Source organism: Arvicanthis niloticus, chromosome 1 (genome assembly GCF_011762505.2).
Source record: "Arvicanthis niloticus isolate mArvNil1 chromosome 1, mArvNil1.pat.X, whole genome shotgun sequence".
In the NCBI taxonomy this organism is placed as follows: Eukaryota; Metazoa; Chordata; class Mammalia; order Rodentia; family Muridae; genus Arvicanthis; species Arvicanthis niloticus.
In genome coordinates, this window is record NC_047658.1 from 10371925 (window position 1) to 10386271 (window position 14347).

Consider the following 14347-nt stretch of genomic DNA (forward strand, 5'->3'; position numbering starts at 1 on the left):
CCAGGTCTTTTCATCTCCCATCTCCGCCGGGATGATCAGGACGAGAGAGCCTTCATGGAGTGGGTGTCTGATTCTGTCACCAAGTGGCAGGAAAGTCGAAGAAGTTTTCTTTACAAGGAGACCGGCGTGTGGAGAGGCTTGAAGATTCGCTGGAGGAGAGATGGAAAACTGAACAGTTGAGCAGAGGAACTTTGATTCTGAGGGTGCTGATGCCATCATGATGAGCTGAGGAGACTCCTTCCTAGACAGGATTAGAAAATGTCCCTAGAGTTTGCTCAGAGGGAAAAAGGACTTGGAGTTCAGTGAGAGGGAGGGCTCCACTATGGAAGGAGTGTCATGACCTTTACTTTTAATTTTTTACTATATGTATGAGTTTTATGGATATATGGATGTATATGTTTTGTCCATATATGTATGGATGTATATGTAAGGCACAGGAGTTAGGCCACTGTGCTGCAGGGCAAGGATGGAGGTACATCCTTTTGATGAAGGCTTTTTTTGACCCCCCCGGGGGGTAGTTGCCTCACAATCTCTCTCCTATCATAGAATTGTAAAACAATCCCAAACTTTCTGATTCCAGAGCCAGATACTGTGGTGAAAGCCTGCCAGCTCAGAAAGGCAGAGAAAGCACCCTGCTGACCTTCCTCCTCCACTGATGTCCCAGGAGGAAAACACACCATCTCCTTCTCCGTGCTCCCTTAAATCCCCTTCAACCCAAAGACCCTCCTTCCTCTTTCCTGGGTTTTCTTATGTTCACTCCCTGACAACTGGTTGCTCTTACTGCCTCTTGACCTATCATTGACTTTATTTAGTTCTTTGTAGGAAGCCGTGGTCAGCGGTGATATAATTCGCCATTCCAAGATGGCACGGGCATCTTGTCCTCCCAGTAGTAAACAATTAACTGCTCAGGTGCAAAAAGGCAAAAGCGCGCCAAAAGTCACTGCCCATCCCGGGGCATAATATGGGGTGATGAGTGAACAGCCAATCAGAAGTGAACACATCACTCTAGGGTGTATTTAAGCTGTGCCTCTTCCTGTCTTTGGCCCTTCCGTGGTCTTTCATGTCTGCTGATACAGATTAAAGCCTCACTGTGGTGATACCCAAATTCTGCCTCTCGTGTTTCTCTTCCCTGGGTGAAAAGGGGACACGGGAGGCGCTCGCAACAGTTCTTGCTTACAGAGAGCTCTTGGGTTAAAGGTGGGTGCTGGGGCTGAGCCATATCACAACAAGAAACAGGATTTTTTCCAATTCTCAGTCTCGGGGTTCACAATGTGATCAGATATTCCTGCAGCAAGTGTGGGTTCTCTCACGAAGTCACTCCTTCCATGTGTCTCCATAGCTTCAGAGACACTCATGAGCTAAGCAGAGGTAACAGACGGTATCTCGTGTTACCTGGCCATATATATCCCACGCCTATGTTAACTAGAAATTAAGCTGGGACTAATTTGCCTTTATGTCTGACTGTTAGACCTGTGGTCTGATCAGACACAGATACTCAATCCAGAACAGCAGCTGTGTGGACACATCCTGGTATCTGAGTACCAGTAGCTTGTCCTGTAGAAAGTATTACAGGCACCTGAATTGATGTGTGAGCATCCTGAGGGGAGACAGATAGCAGTCATTGTTGCAGTTCAGTATCATGTCTTCTAGGATCAGAGAGCTAAGATGCAGGATCCAGGACTAAAGTGGCAGCTGAGGAGGTGAGCTTTTATTGGGGGGTGGAGGAGGAGTACTAGTGACCATGGAAGCTTTAGAGTTGGTGGGGAAGTTCTTCAGAATCAGGTTTTACTGAACATCTGTGGGACCAAAGGAACTCTGGAGCTGTGAGGAGCAAGCCTGGAGCAAGAGTGGGGCCCAGGCATGAGATGGGCAGGCGTAGGACAGCATGTCCCAGAGGGCTGAGACCTGGGCCCCACCTTTGCCCCACCAAAGGAGGTCAGATAGCCCAGTAGCCACATTAAACTTCCCTTCCCCTTATAAGGTCATGTCCAAAAGCACCTGGAATTCCTCCTTATGCAAATGAGGCACTCCCTGCACCATGGCTCCAACCACTGATGCACACTCACCATGAAAGCCCCTACTCACCCCCAAAGGTTTAAATACCTGTGTTTCCACTCAGCTAAATGAGCTGTCTCATTGAAGCCTGTCTTCCAAGAGTGTTCTCAAAGCACTCACAGCTGCTTGTGCTCTCTCTCTGTGTCTCTCTGTCTCTCTGTCTCTCTGTCTCTCTGTCTCTCTCTCTCTGTCTCTGTCTCTCTCTCTCTCTGTCTCTCCCTCTCTCTCACACACACACATATATACACACACATAAGCACATCAGCCATTCCCGACATTATGGATGGGGGAGGGGCAGAGTGGGCATGAAGAATGAAAATTATAAAAATCATTTTTATAGAATATATACATATATAGATGCTTTTTAAGTTCTTTTAGGGACATGGAAAATTTTCTCTGAAGCAAGCCAGGCCAGTTTCAGGAACTGGCTGAAAGTCATTCAGGTGGCGAAACACAATGACAGGGCTGTGGCTCTACGGTTGAAACAAGTGAGAAATAGCCAATAAATACTTGGTAAATGACAGGGTAGGGCAGTGACATGGTAAAACCACATTTTTTAGAAGAATGAGTATGCAGAGTGATTTTCACATGACTCTGGATCATTTGGGCTATATTCCTCTGAAATATTCCACTGTTCTTGGTTACCCCTCCCTCCCTTGGTCTTCCCAGTGCTATGTTCAAAATTTGTAAAACAACCAATTATGTGTAACCATGTGAAAAATGCAACCAATCATGTATAACTGTGTGAAAATGCCTTCCTTTCCCCACCCCATGCTATAAAAGACCCCTTAGCCCACCACTCGAGGTCAAACTCTGCTCTTGAGAAAGCTCATGGTTTGACCTTGGCCGGCCAACTTCCCTAATAAAGCTTCTGCTGGTTGCATCCAGGTATGGTTTCTTGTGATCTTTGGGTGGTTGTGATTTCATGAGACTCGAGGAAGAGTCTCCCAAGTTTGGGGCTCTTCAGAAACAGCACATATTTTCTGGCTCAGGAGTGGAGAGCAGATGACAGGCTGGAGACAGGAGCTCCTGGGACACTGCCAGTGACAGCCAGTCCAGGGCTCTGGCTGGATCATCATTGTGATTTCAGGTATAGAAAGAAGGAATGTCTTCTGTTGGTCTGGTCAGAGAGTCCAATGGGGGTAGAAACAAAGAAAGGACACAGGGCACCTGATGTGGAAAGGTCAGTTGGATAACTTTTTAGAAAGAATGTTAAGGTATAAGTATAGGGCCATGTTGAATCCAATCTGTTCTACAGAAGTCTGTGTGAAGGCCTGGAGTGTAGGTCTGTACACAAGTCTGGAGAAGTTCAGGACCAAGATTCCAATTGAAGACCTACTGGGGATTTGGTGATGGGTATGTGGATAGAAGTAGAAGTTAGTTGCTTAGCAAAGGAAGCATTCAGAGGATGGTGGCAGTGGTGCTAAGAGCAGGGAAGGGGATGGTCCACTTAGCAAGACTGGACTCATCTCTCAGACTGAGATGGCTGTCACCAAGACAGATGAGGTTAAGTCATGTTCATGGGTTAGAACTGTGTTTTTCAAGGGAAAAAGTCTGCCAGGGGACACTGGCCATGAGATGGGTATGGAATCAGAACAATGGAAAAGGTCGGTGACAGTGGGTCAGGTGTCAGTGATGCAGGTGACAGTGAGGCAGGTGACTGTGATGCAGGTGACAGTGAGGCAGGTGACAGTGAGGCAGGTGACTGTGATGCAGGTAACAGTGAGACAGGTAACTGAGGCAGGTGACAGTGAGGCAGATGATATTGATGCAGGTGACTAACTGTGAGGCAGGTGACAGTGACACAGGTGATGCTAATGCAGGTGACCATGACACAGGTGATGCTGATACACATGACTAACTGTGATGCATGTTACAGTCAGTCATGGCCATATACCTGCAAGCATTCCCAGGACTGTTGTGGTGGTCCTGGGAGGGATGTGGAGATCTGCACTTAGGCTGGTAGATAAGCTAATGGGTAAATAAGAGAATTACTGAAGACTATGGGACCAAGGAAACTGGGCTACTTTGTCATTCCTATTTTCTTGTCCTATGTACTGTTGGGGTGGGGAACGGTCACCTTGTGCTGCTGCATTGTCTTCTCAGTAGGACTTGTACCTTCCAGGAATCATCTACTTGTCCAGCTGGAGCTAAAGGAATAAGCATGGGTGACTGACAAGGTAGATGTGACACTAGGAGACAAGTGCCTGCAAGGAAAAAGTCAGGGGTGCCTCCATGTAAGGGCTGGGTTGTGATTGGTACCATGAACCTCCCCACTGCCCACTAGTGTGTTCCTTCCAAGGACAGGGGCCATGATTCAATGTGTTCCTTCATCTCCTATGAGGGTGATATCTAGAAAATGTCACCTGATCCAGCTTGTTCCCAGGTAGCCATCATGTCCCCACTGCTCTGTGGATCTAACTGGGGCTCCAGCTAGCTAGATGCACAGACCCTGGCACCCACAAGATGCCAGTGCGGGGGATGACACTGCCAATCCCCCATGCTACATCCACAAAGCTTGGCTGAACCCCAGACAATATCTGCCATCCTTGCGGTACATGGTAGAAATGAGACTCTTAAAGCTTAATGATTGTCTAAAGGATTTATATATTTAGAAATGCTCAAATAGGAGCAGATCCCGGGTGAGCAGCTCTGCCTCCAATCTCACAGAACTCAGAGGAAGTGGGCCTCCCAGGAGCTCTAACCCAGGCAGTATCTTAGGTAAGGAGACAGCAACACCCACTTCAAACAGGGAGTAACTGGGACCCAGGAGGACCCAGGAAGTCACTCCTGGCACGGGGCACTAGTTCCTTCCTGTCTGTGCCTGAGCACTGAGCAGATCTTGGGCCCCAGATCTAACCCCAATAGTAACACTCACCCCACACTGTTCTGATGCAACCAAGATAATAGGAAAGACATACTCCAGTCAGAAACAGGGCAGGTAGCACTAAGGAGATCCAGATGGTGAAAGGCAAGCACAAGAACATAAGCGTCAGCAACTCAGGGTACTTGGCATCATTAGAACCTAGTTCTCCCACACTAGAAAGTCCTGAATTCCCCATATCACTAGGAAAGCAAGATTCAGATTTAAAATCACGTCTAATGATGATGATAGAGGACATTAAAAAGGACATAAATAACACTCTCAAAGAATTTGAGAACGCAGGTAAATAAGTAGAAGCCCTTAAAGAAGAAACACAAAAATTCCATAAAGAATTACAAGAGAACACAACCAAACAGGTGAAGGAATTGAACAAAACCATCCAGGACATAAAAATGGAAGTAGAAACAATCAAGAAATCACAAAGGGAGACTACCCTGGAGATAGAATACCTAGGGAAATCAGGAGTCCCAAACATAAGCATCACCAACAGAATACAAGAGATAGAAGAGAGAATCTCAGGTGCAGAACATACCACAGAAAATATTGACACAACTGTGAAAGAAAACACAAAATACAAAAAGTGCTTAACACAAAACATCCAGGAAATTCAGGACACAATGAGAAGAAAAAACCTAGAGATAATAGGTATAGATGAGAGTGAAGGTTCCCAAATTAAAGGGCCAATAAATATCTTCAACAAAACTATAGAAGAAAACTTCCCTAACCTAAAGAATGAGATGCCCATAAACATAAAAAAGCCTATAGAACACCAAATAGACTAGACCAGAAAAGAAATACCTCCCATCACATAATAATCAAAACACCAAGTGCACAAAACAAAGAAAGAATATTAAATGCAGTAAGGGAGAAAGGCCAAGTAACATATAAAGGCAGACCTATCAGAATTACACCAGACTTCTCACCAGATACTATACAAGCTAGAAGATGCTGGACAGATGTCATACAGACCCTAAGAGAACACAAATGCCAGCCCATGCTACTATACCCAGAAAAACTCTCAATTACCATAGATGGAGAAACCAAGATATTCCACAACAAAACCAAATTTACACAATATTTTTCCACAAACCCAGCATTACAAAGGATAATGGTGGGAAAGCTCTAATACAAGGAGGGTAATTATACCCTAGAAAGAGCAAGAAAGTAATCCTCTTCCAACAAATTCAAAAGAAGATAGCCACACAAAGATAATTTCACCTCTAATAACAAAAATAACAGGAAGTATCATTCACTGTTCCTTAATAACTCTTAACATCAATGGACTCAATTCCCCAATTAAAAGACATAGGCTAACAGACTGGATACATAAACAGGACCCAGCATTTTGCTGCATACAGGAAACCCACCGCAGTGACAAAGACAGACTCTACCTTAGAGTAAAAGGCTGGAAAACAATTTTTCAAGCAAATGGTCCTAAGAAACAAGCTGAAGTAGCCATTCTAAATTTTCCAGCCCGAGAACACAAAGGGAGGAACTCATGGCTCCACCTGTGTAGGTAGTTGAGGGTGGCCTTGTCAGGCATCAGTGGAAGTGGATGGCCTTGGTGCCTAAAAGTTTGGATTTCCTAGTATTGAGGAATTTAAGAGCAGGGAGGAATTTAAGGCAGGAATGGGAGGATGGTGGGAGCACACCCTCATAGAAACTCCCAGAATCATATGGATTAGACATGACAGAGGCAGGATGGCAGAAGACTAGATTCCAGAATTCAAACAAACAATTATCTTGATACTAAAATTTGTTTTGAGAATTGTATATTGCAGAATAGACAGCCTTGGTGTATCTACTCATCAAGCAAGCTGAGCAGACCTGCTCAAACTTCTGATGTCCTGGAATTCCAGCTGGATGCAGTGAAGACACAGCATCAGAGGCTTATCAATTTACTCTTCCCGCTCCCCCTTTTTAATATCTCAATGCCCTTAATCAGCTTGAAGAAGTTAATGAAGAGTTGGCGCCCCTTTTCCCTGGGCTCCGGGACTGAGGTTGTTAATATTGGGCTGTCTTTCTAGGGAAAAGTAGTGGTTTTGTTGGAACAGGGAGGAATAGCTAGGATTTATTGCATAGCCATAACTTATTGGTAGAAATATGTATAATTGTTATTAAGATGAAGTTATAATTTCTTAAATAGTACAAAATTTACTTTGATTTCAAATTTATGGTTTTCATTGGTACGAGTTTCTTATTAATATAAAAGTGAGATTAATATTGTTACTCTCATAGGCATTGTGCCTATATAACACATTTAGGAATACAAGGCTTAGACCCAGTCCTTCTTTAACTTTTTTAACTGATTTGAGATGGTTAGCCTGGGTTTTAAGGGCCTATAGCAAATGCATGGCTCTGAGTTTATTGTTAGGGTGTTTTCTGTATTTTATTTAGAAATAGCTGAGAGGCACTAACAGACAACAGTCCAGATTGTCTTACATGAATAGTTGGTTTTCAAAACGTCAGAAGTCCACAGAATTGGACACAGAATTCCAGCTGTGCTGCCCTTCTCCAGAGGCTCCTCCCTATATAACCCAGACAGTTTGGTCTCCTCCTCCCTGCTTCTCTCTTTTTTTTTTCTTCTCTATCTCTTCTCTCTCTGCACACACAAGAGCCTTTTATCTTTCTCTCCTGCTCCCTCTCCATGGTGACTTCCCTGGCCTCAGTCTGTGGAGCCAGTGAGTTTACCTAAGACCAACTTCCCAATAAATCTGTATTTAATATAGTCTAAAGCGGCTTGAATGGGCTGATTTCACTGGCAGAGAAATAACTTATCAGCTTGGGCTAATCAAACATCTCTGGCTCATTCCTTTCCATTACTCCCTCATTTGCAATGGGATCATTGCAAACAAAGCTGCTCTGAGCACTGACCTGTTCCACTCTTCTGTGTGTCAATATCCAGGCATCAAAGGCCTGCATGTCTCATTTCTCCAAGTGAGACTTTACTTCTAGACATGACAGCACAGAAAGACCAAAGTATTTACATGACCCAAGAGAAGGCAAACGTGCCATGCCAAACAGAGCGATGTGAGAGAGACTAGTGTTGATCAGGAGACAGAAAAACAGGAGAAGGAGTGTAGGGCAGTGGGCTGTGTGAAGCAGCTGGGTGTTTGGTTGAGTATGAGTTTCAAACCCTGGAACCTTTATCGGACGGCAGGCGTTCAGCTCTGCTCCCAGGCCCTGGTTCTTTTCATTTAGCTTCAGTCCTCCAACAACCCCTCCCACAGAGAGGTTTATGACCATCAGTCACGAGGAACGGTCCCTCGGGCTCTCCCACATGCAGATGAGGTATCTCCAAGCTCTCAGGTCAAGCCAATAGACATTATCTGCTGTCAGACCCTAACCCACCCCAAAACTGTATATAAGGGCTCTATTTAGGGGAAGTAAAGTGCATGCTTAAGAATCATCCTGGTGTCCGAGAGTTTTTGTCACAAGAGCTGTTAACACTTGGGGAGAGCTCTGCTCTCCCAGAACCTGCCTGGGACACCAAGCTGCCTCCTTGCCAGCTAGCTGGCTCCTTATCGGCCCAGCCTGGGCCTGGACTGGCTCAGAGTGGAGATGTTGGGGCCTGAGCAAAATGTTGAGGCCTGGGCTGACCCACGTTGGGGGCGGCCACTGTATCCCCAGCCCAAGCTGCCGCTCCAGTCCGTGGCTCAGGGTTCAGCAAGAGAGAGAGTGAGGACGGACTCAAAGAATGGAGACCAGACAGAGAGTGATTCAATCCCGTTTATTCTTCAGTCTCTCTTCCTAGTCCAAGTACCAAGTCTTGAGTTCCTAGTTCCTAGTTCCTAGTTGTACTCCTCCTAGTTCCTAGTTGTACTCAGTAATGTGTCTAGTTCCTAGCTGTACCCTCTGGAGAGTCTCGTTTCTAGCTGTACTCTCTAAAGAGTCTCCCAAAGAGTCTGCTTCCTCTAAGTGTCTGATTCTCTCCCCTCCTGTCTTCTGTATGCCTCTCGCCTTTATATGTCTCACTTCTAAGCCATGCCTCTAAGTCACACCTTTAATCATGCCCTTAGGTCTTGTTTCTAAATCTGATCTCTAAGTCACACTCTTAAGTCACACACCTTTAATCTCACACACCTTTAATCTCACACACCTTTAATCTCAAGGTATCTAAACCAAGATTATCAGAGTGTGCTCAGCTGTTGTAGGCTATTGTAATCCAAGTCTCATGTCATGGTATATGGCTCAAGATGGCTGCAAAGCTGATAGCCGCTTTCTGCTAAAAGTTGGCCCCCAACACGGAGATACAGGTGCAGCACTAGGGAGAGACCAGTCAGCGACAGCAGCAGCAAGCTGGGCAGAGGCAGCAGCCGGAGCAGGCAATCTCCCCTCCTGCTCGCACTCTGTGTCCTTTGGCCTCGACCTCCCACATCAGGCCGGGCTAGAGACCTACAGACAGTAGAGACGCAGGCCAGAGGCAGCGCAGAGACAATAGAGAGCCCTCCCTGCTCTCACCCTGTCCCCAGTCAGGAGATTGTCATGGGATACCCTCCAGAACAAGGGACCAACAGAGGAGGTCTCACACTTTGCTTGTGGATTCCAAGGGCACAGCAAACTGTCCTAGGATTTCCTGGTTTGGATAATCCCAACAGGTTTCAGGTTCAGGACCATGTCAGGTCCTGAAATAGTATTTTGGAAAAATACTGAGTGGTTGATAAAAGTTGGAGATGGCCTGTTCGCTCAGGAGTCATTGGACTGCCTGTGAGAGCTTTGTCCCTGGGGAGGAGGTCATTTAGTCTTCCTAAAGACCAACCAGCCTTGCTTAGGAAGCCTTAGGTGTTGCCATGTCACATCAGGAAACAGATGAAAGGCTCCATGCTTGCCAACCTTACACACTGAGCAATGTTTCCTGTTTGTATGACGTTCAGTCCGTCAGCTTGCCCACCAGCACTTGCTCTGTTCAACTTGTCCTCTCAATCTTTGCTACTATTATACAGGATAAGTCTTGTGCTATTATGCTGTATGTCCGTTGTAACTAATGGAGTTCATCATTTCTCATGACACTGCTTGCCATTTCTCTCCCTATTAGCCGTGTGGCTCCTGTTGTGTGTTTGAGTGTATGAGGGAGAGCGGGCATGTACATACCACAGTGTGCGCATGATCAGAGGACAACCCTCACCCATGGTTTAGGACAGGTCTCTGGCAGTTTGACTTTGTGGACTGCCAGGCTAACTGGTCTATGAGCTTCTGGGAATTCACCTGTCCTAACCCATCTCTCGACAGGAGCACTAGGACTACAGACACATGCTACCAAGTCTGGCTTTACATGGGCTCTGGGAGTCGAACTCAGGTCCCCAATAACACACAGAAATATTCTACCTATTGAACCTTCTTTTTCCTTTCATTGGGCATTGACTCCTATCTCCTTCTGCATTAAAGTGTTTAGTTTATTATTAAGTTTTGGGTTTCTTTTAAAGGTTACTTTATTTATTTCATGAATATGTATGTGTACACTGTCTCTGTCTTCATACACACCAGAGGAGGGTATCACAGATAGTTGTGAGCCACCATGTGGTTTTTGGGAATTGAATTTAGAAGCTCTGGAATAACAGCCATCTCTTAACTGCTGAGCCATCTCTCCAACTCCTTAGTTTTGTTTTTGAGGTAGGGTTTCTCTATGTAGACCTGGCTGTCCAGAATTTGCTATGTCAACCAGGCTGTGACAAATGATGACTCTCACGAGTAAACCAAGAGAATCTGAGAAGCACCCATGTGATCCCTCAGTTACTCCACTGTTATAACTGGACATAAGGAGCTCACAGTCTTGTGATAAATCCGGAGCCAACACATGAGGTGACTGTGTGTGCACCTCCTTTCTGTACTGCCAGCCTGGTGAAGCCTGTGGTTGCTTACATGATATTTGCCCTCAGACAACCCCAGTCTCAACAGTCTCATACAACTGTGGTAGACTGATCATGGGGGCTCACATCTAGAATTCCAGGACTCTGGAGGAAAAGATGCATGGAACTCTGTGAGTTCCAGGCCAGCCTGGTCTACATAGCAACAAGAAGAGAAGGGTGCAATGGCTCTCCCATGATCACCTGGATAGTCAGGGGCAGTCACCCTTCTCTGAGTGACCACACAAGTCATTTCTCTCACTGTCTCCTGGATCCTCTGAAGACCTCACAAGATTACCATTTAGCACAGAGATGGAGCACAGAACAGAGCTGCAAGCATTTATTAGACTCAGTCTAAGACACTGAAGGATGAGGGCACAGGTGTCAGGAATCCAACTTCAGGAGAGAAAGAGGACAGGTCAGCAAGATAGCTCCTCAGATCAGACATGTTGCAAAAATGGGTTACCTAAAACTTGTTAACTTCTCATCCTATGATAACTTGGCAAGCTTCTCCTTAATTTTTGCTATGGTATCGTCAGTATAGTAGCTCAAACATTCCTGACTGAAGAGAATGGCTTCCTGGAAAACAAAAAGACAGACAGAGACTGAGGTGGCTACAGGCAAGGTGCAGGACCTCAGCAGGTCTTCCCAGGCACCCAGGATGAGACCACTCCTCATCTACAGCAAAGAGAATCTCCTGCAGTGATTCTGTATCCAGCAACAAACTATGCCCAAGGAAACTAGAGCTCATCCACAGCCTTCAGGAGGAAGCCTGAAAGCTGCCATAGCCAGTCAGGGGAGAAGAGGAGAAGGTTCTGGAAGGCATAATGGAAGCTAGGTCTAGAGAGGGACAAGATAGCTGAGAATGAGTTTTGTTAATGTATCCCATGCCTGAAGACATCTCTCCAGGCACACTGGCTGCATTGCCTTGTTACAAATACATTCCCCCGTGTGGGTTTGTTAGAGGAAATTTTGTTTTAGATAAGACTGTAGTTTGCAGGGCCTGACACTCAAACTAAAACTACTTTGGGAAATAAGGGGAGGTCTGCATTGTTCAAACTATTCATCTCTGCAATCCAGATATGCTTGAAACAAGAAACATCAGGAGACAGCTGTGGTGAACAGCTACAAACACTCTTGGGGTTGGGGTAGCATGTCAGACATGGAGAGAGTTTCTGCTTGTAGCTCAGATGATGCCAGCAGAAGGGGGAGTCTTCTGAGGCAGGAGAAGTTCCAAAAAAGACACTGGGCAGTAGACAGAAGTTTCAAGCATCTTAGAGTAGAGCTGAGATACCATACCTGTGCAGAGGCAAGACCAAGAACTCCCCTGTTCCTACTATGGGTGAGAACCCAATGTTTACCCAGCATGTGGGAGTTAATTGCAGGAACAAGCATAAAACAGACTGGATGTGTACCTGGCATGCTGCATTGACATGTGTTAGGGTGGGCAAGGGTTTGAGTTTTTAGTTGCTATTCACATGACATGTTTTAATGCTTGCATTGATTATTAGTGAACAAGACTTCCACCATTTGCTGCATGGGCGATTAGAGGTAGGGAGGTCATTATCAATATTTTGGGTTCCAGTAATATGTTTTTTAAGTGTCCCTCCTTGTAGCAGTCCTGGATTTTTTCATAGGCCGCCGTTTCCCCCTTAGTGCCATTGAATGCAGAAAGTTCATGATGCAACCACGACCTGCTTCCAGAGATAACACCCGCAAAACCAGCAAAGAAAGGAACACAGGCTTCCGCTGTAAACACAGACAGAAAAGCAACATTAAAAGACCATGGGAGCAGTTGGGGATTTGGCTCAGTGGTAGAGCTCTGGCATAGCAAGCACAGGGCTCTGGGTTCAGTCCTCAGCTCTGAAGACAAAAAAAAAAAAAAAAAAAAAAAAAAAAAAAAAAAAAAAAAAAAAAAAAAAAACCCACAGGCTGGTAGAAGCAGCTGCATCTAAAAATGCCCTTTCCATAGTCCTGCCCTCCCAAAAGATATAGACTTCCAGATACAACATGGTTTCCATAAGAGACATATTTCTAGCAGAAAAAAATACATGAGTGGACAGACGTGGATATCTGACCTTCATGAAAACCACACACTTGTCTCTGCTTCAACTGTGCATCTACAGGCCCTTCATCATGAGTATCATCACCAGCTCACCTGTGTCTCCCTGTCCCACCCACCCAAATGTTGTCACCCTGAGCAGAAAGCATCAACATTCTTCTAAAGCTCTTGGCCAGTGGCCTCCTGAGGACTTTTAGATCTATCTCAGGGCCCCACTTAGAGATCTATATGGGACTGAGATGGGGTGAGCAAGGGTCCCGCTCTCACTTGTCTGGAAGCCCAGCTCTCCAATCACCAGCAAGGCCAGCAGTAGAAGTGTCCCCTTCATGGTGGAGAGTGTAAATGCTCTTCTCAGAGCAGATCCTCTTCCTTATAAACCATTATCACTCTGAGCTCAGCCAAGCCCACCCCCAACCATCCTCCCAGGAGCTCCAAATAATTTTGGGCAAGAAATTAGTATCTCTGGATCCCCTTACAACTTGCATAGAGGAAGGAGCATGGGAGATCCTCCAAATCTGAAGAACAAACAGCCTGAGACAGCCTGGTGTCATCAGCTTCTGGAGAGAAGTTCTTTGTACCTTGGCCAAAGAGGGGTTAGAGCTGACCTTTATAAGTAGCACGTGTGCTGAGCCAAATGCCCTGTGGTCTGTCCCACTTGTCACCTCTGCTTCCTGATTTCACTCCTCACCTCTCCTGGCTCCAATTGTCAAAGTTGCTGAGGTCTTTGGATTGGAAGGCAGAGGACATGGAGGCACCACTTCCCAATTGGTGACTCTCAGACAGGGTCGCCCCCGCCTGTTTGGCCATGTGGGTATCCTCCGGGGCTGGTGATGGTTTTGTACCACAAATTCTGCTTCACTCCATGGTAACTCATTCCTGTTGTCATGCTCACCTTGTCCCCTCTCAGCTCTGTCAGTAACCATGTCTGAAGGAGGTTTGAAGAGCAGAGTCCATGTGGTGAGAGCAGTGAACAGTAGAGTGAGAGATTCACCCCTGGACATGGACTCTAGGTTGTCCACAACCCCACAGGCTACTGTAGACTGCATGGCTGTAAACTACACTGCTCTACAGGCCACAGGCAGTGCTGTGTGTAGACAGTCTCAACTTCAGGTCAACCTACTTACCCTAAGGAAGACATTTTCAGCACAAATGAGATTGTCAGCTGGGTGTTGTACTCCCCATTTCTGGAGACAGGAAGCTCTTAAATGCAAGCTCACCCTGATTGCAGTGTGTGATGGTTACCCTTGAGGATCATCCTGACTGGGTGGCAAGTTGCCATGGAAACCAAGCTCTGAGTGGGGGTTTGGGGCTTGGTCAATAGATTGTGGGCAGACTGACTTTCATGTGGCAATGTGGACTATGGACATAGCCAGGGTTGAAAGGGGACAACAAGCTGACCACAACCATTCGTGTCTCTCTGTTTCCTGATTGTAGCTGTGACCAACCACCTCCATTGTCTGCACTGTGCCTAGCTCACTGTGATGGACTGTGTCTCTTCAAACT

General features: G+C 46.0%; 1 protein-coding gene across 1 annotated transcript; it reads right to left on the reverse strand.

The window, feature by feature from the left end:
* Positions 1–11271: 11271 nt before the first annotated feature.
* Positions 11272–13172, reverse strand: LOC117724521 (secretoglobin family 2B member 24-like). The gene is made up of 3 exons (XM_034524392.1): positions 13112–13172; positions 12351–12531; positions 11272–11362 (listed from the first exon to the last, which is right to left on the reverse strand). The coding sequence occupies exons 1-3, from the start codon at positions 13170–13172 to the stop codon at positions 11272–11274; spliced, it is 333 nt and encodes a 110-aa protein (XP_034380283.1).
* Between the last annotated feature and the right edge of the window lie 1175 nt (positions 13173–14347).

Coding starts and splice junctions, on each gene's coding strand:
- LOC117724521 (XM_034524392.1), bottom strand. CDS start 13,172: ATGAAGGGGACACTTCTACTGCTGGCCTTGCTGGTGATTGGAGAGCTG. Junction 12,532..13,111: donor AGAGCTGGGCTTCCAGACAA/GTGAGAGCGGGA, acceptor CTGTGTTTACAG/CGGAAGCCTGTGTTCCTTTC. Junction 11,363..12,350: donor TTACTGGAACCCAAAATATT/GATAATGACCTC, acceptor TTTTGTTTTCCA/GGAAGCCATTCTCTTCAGTC.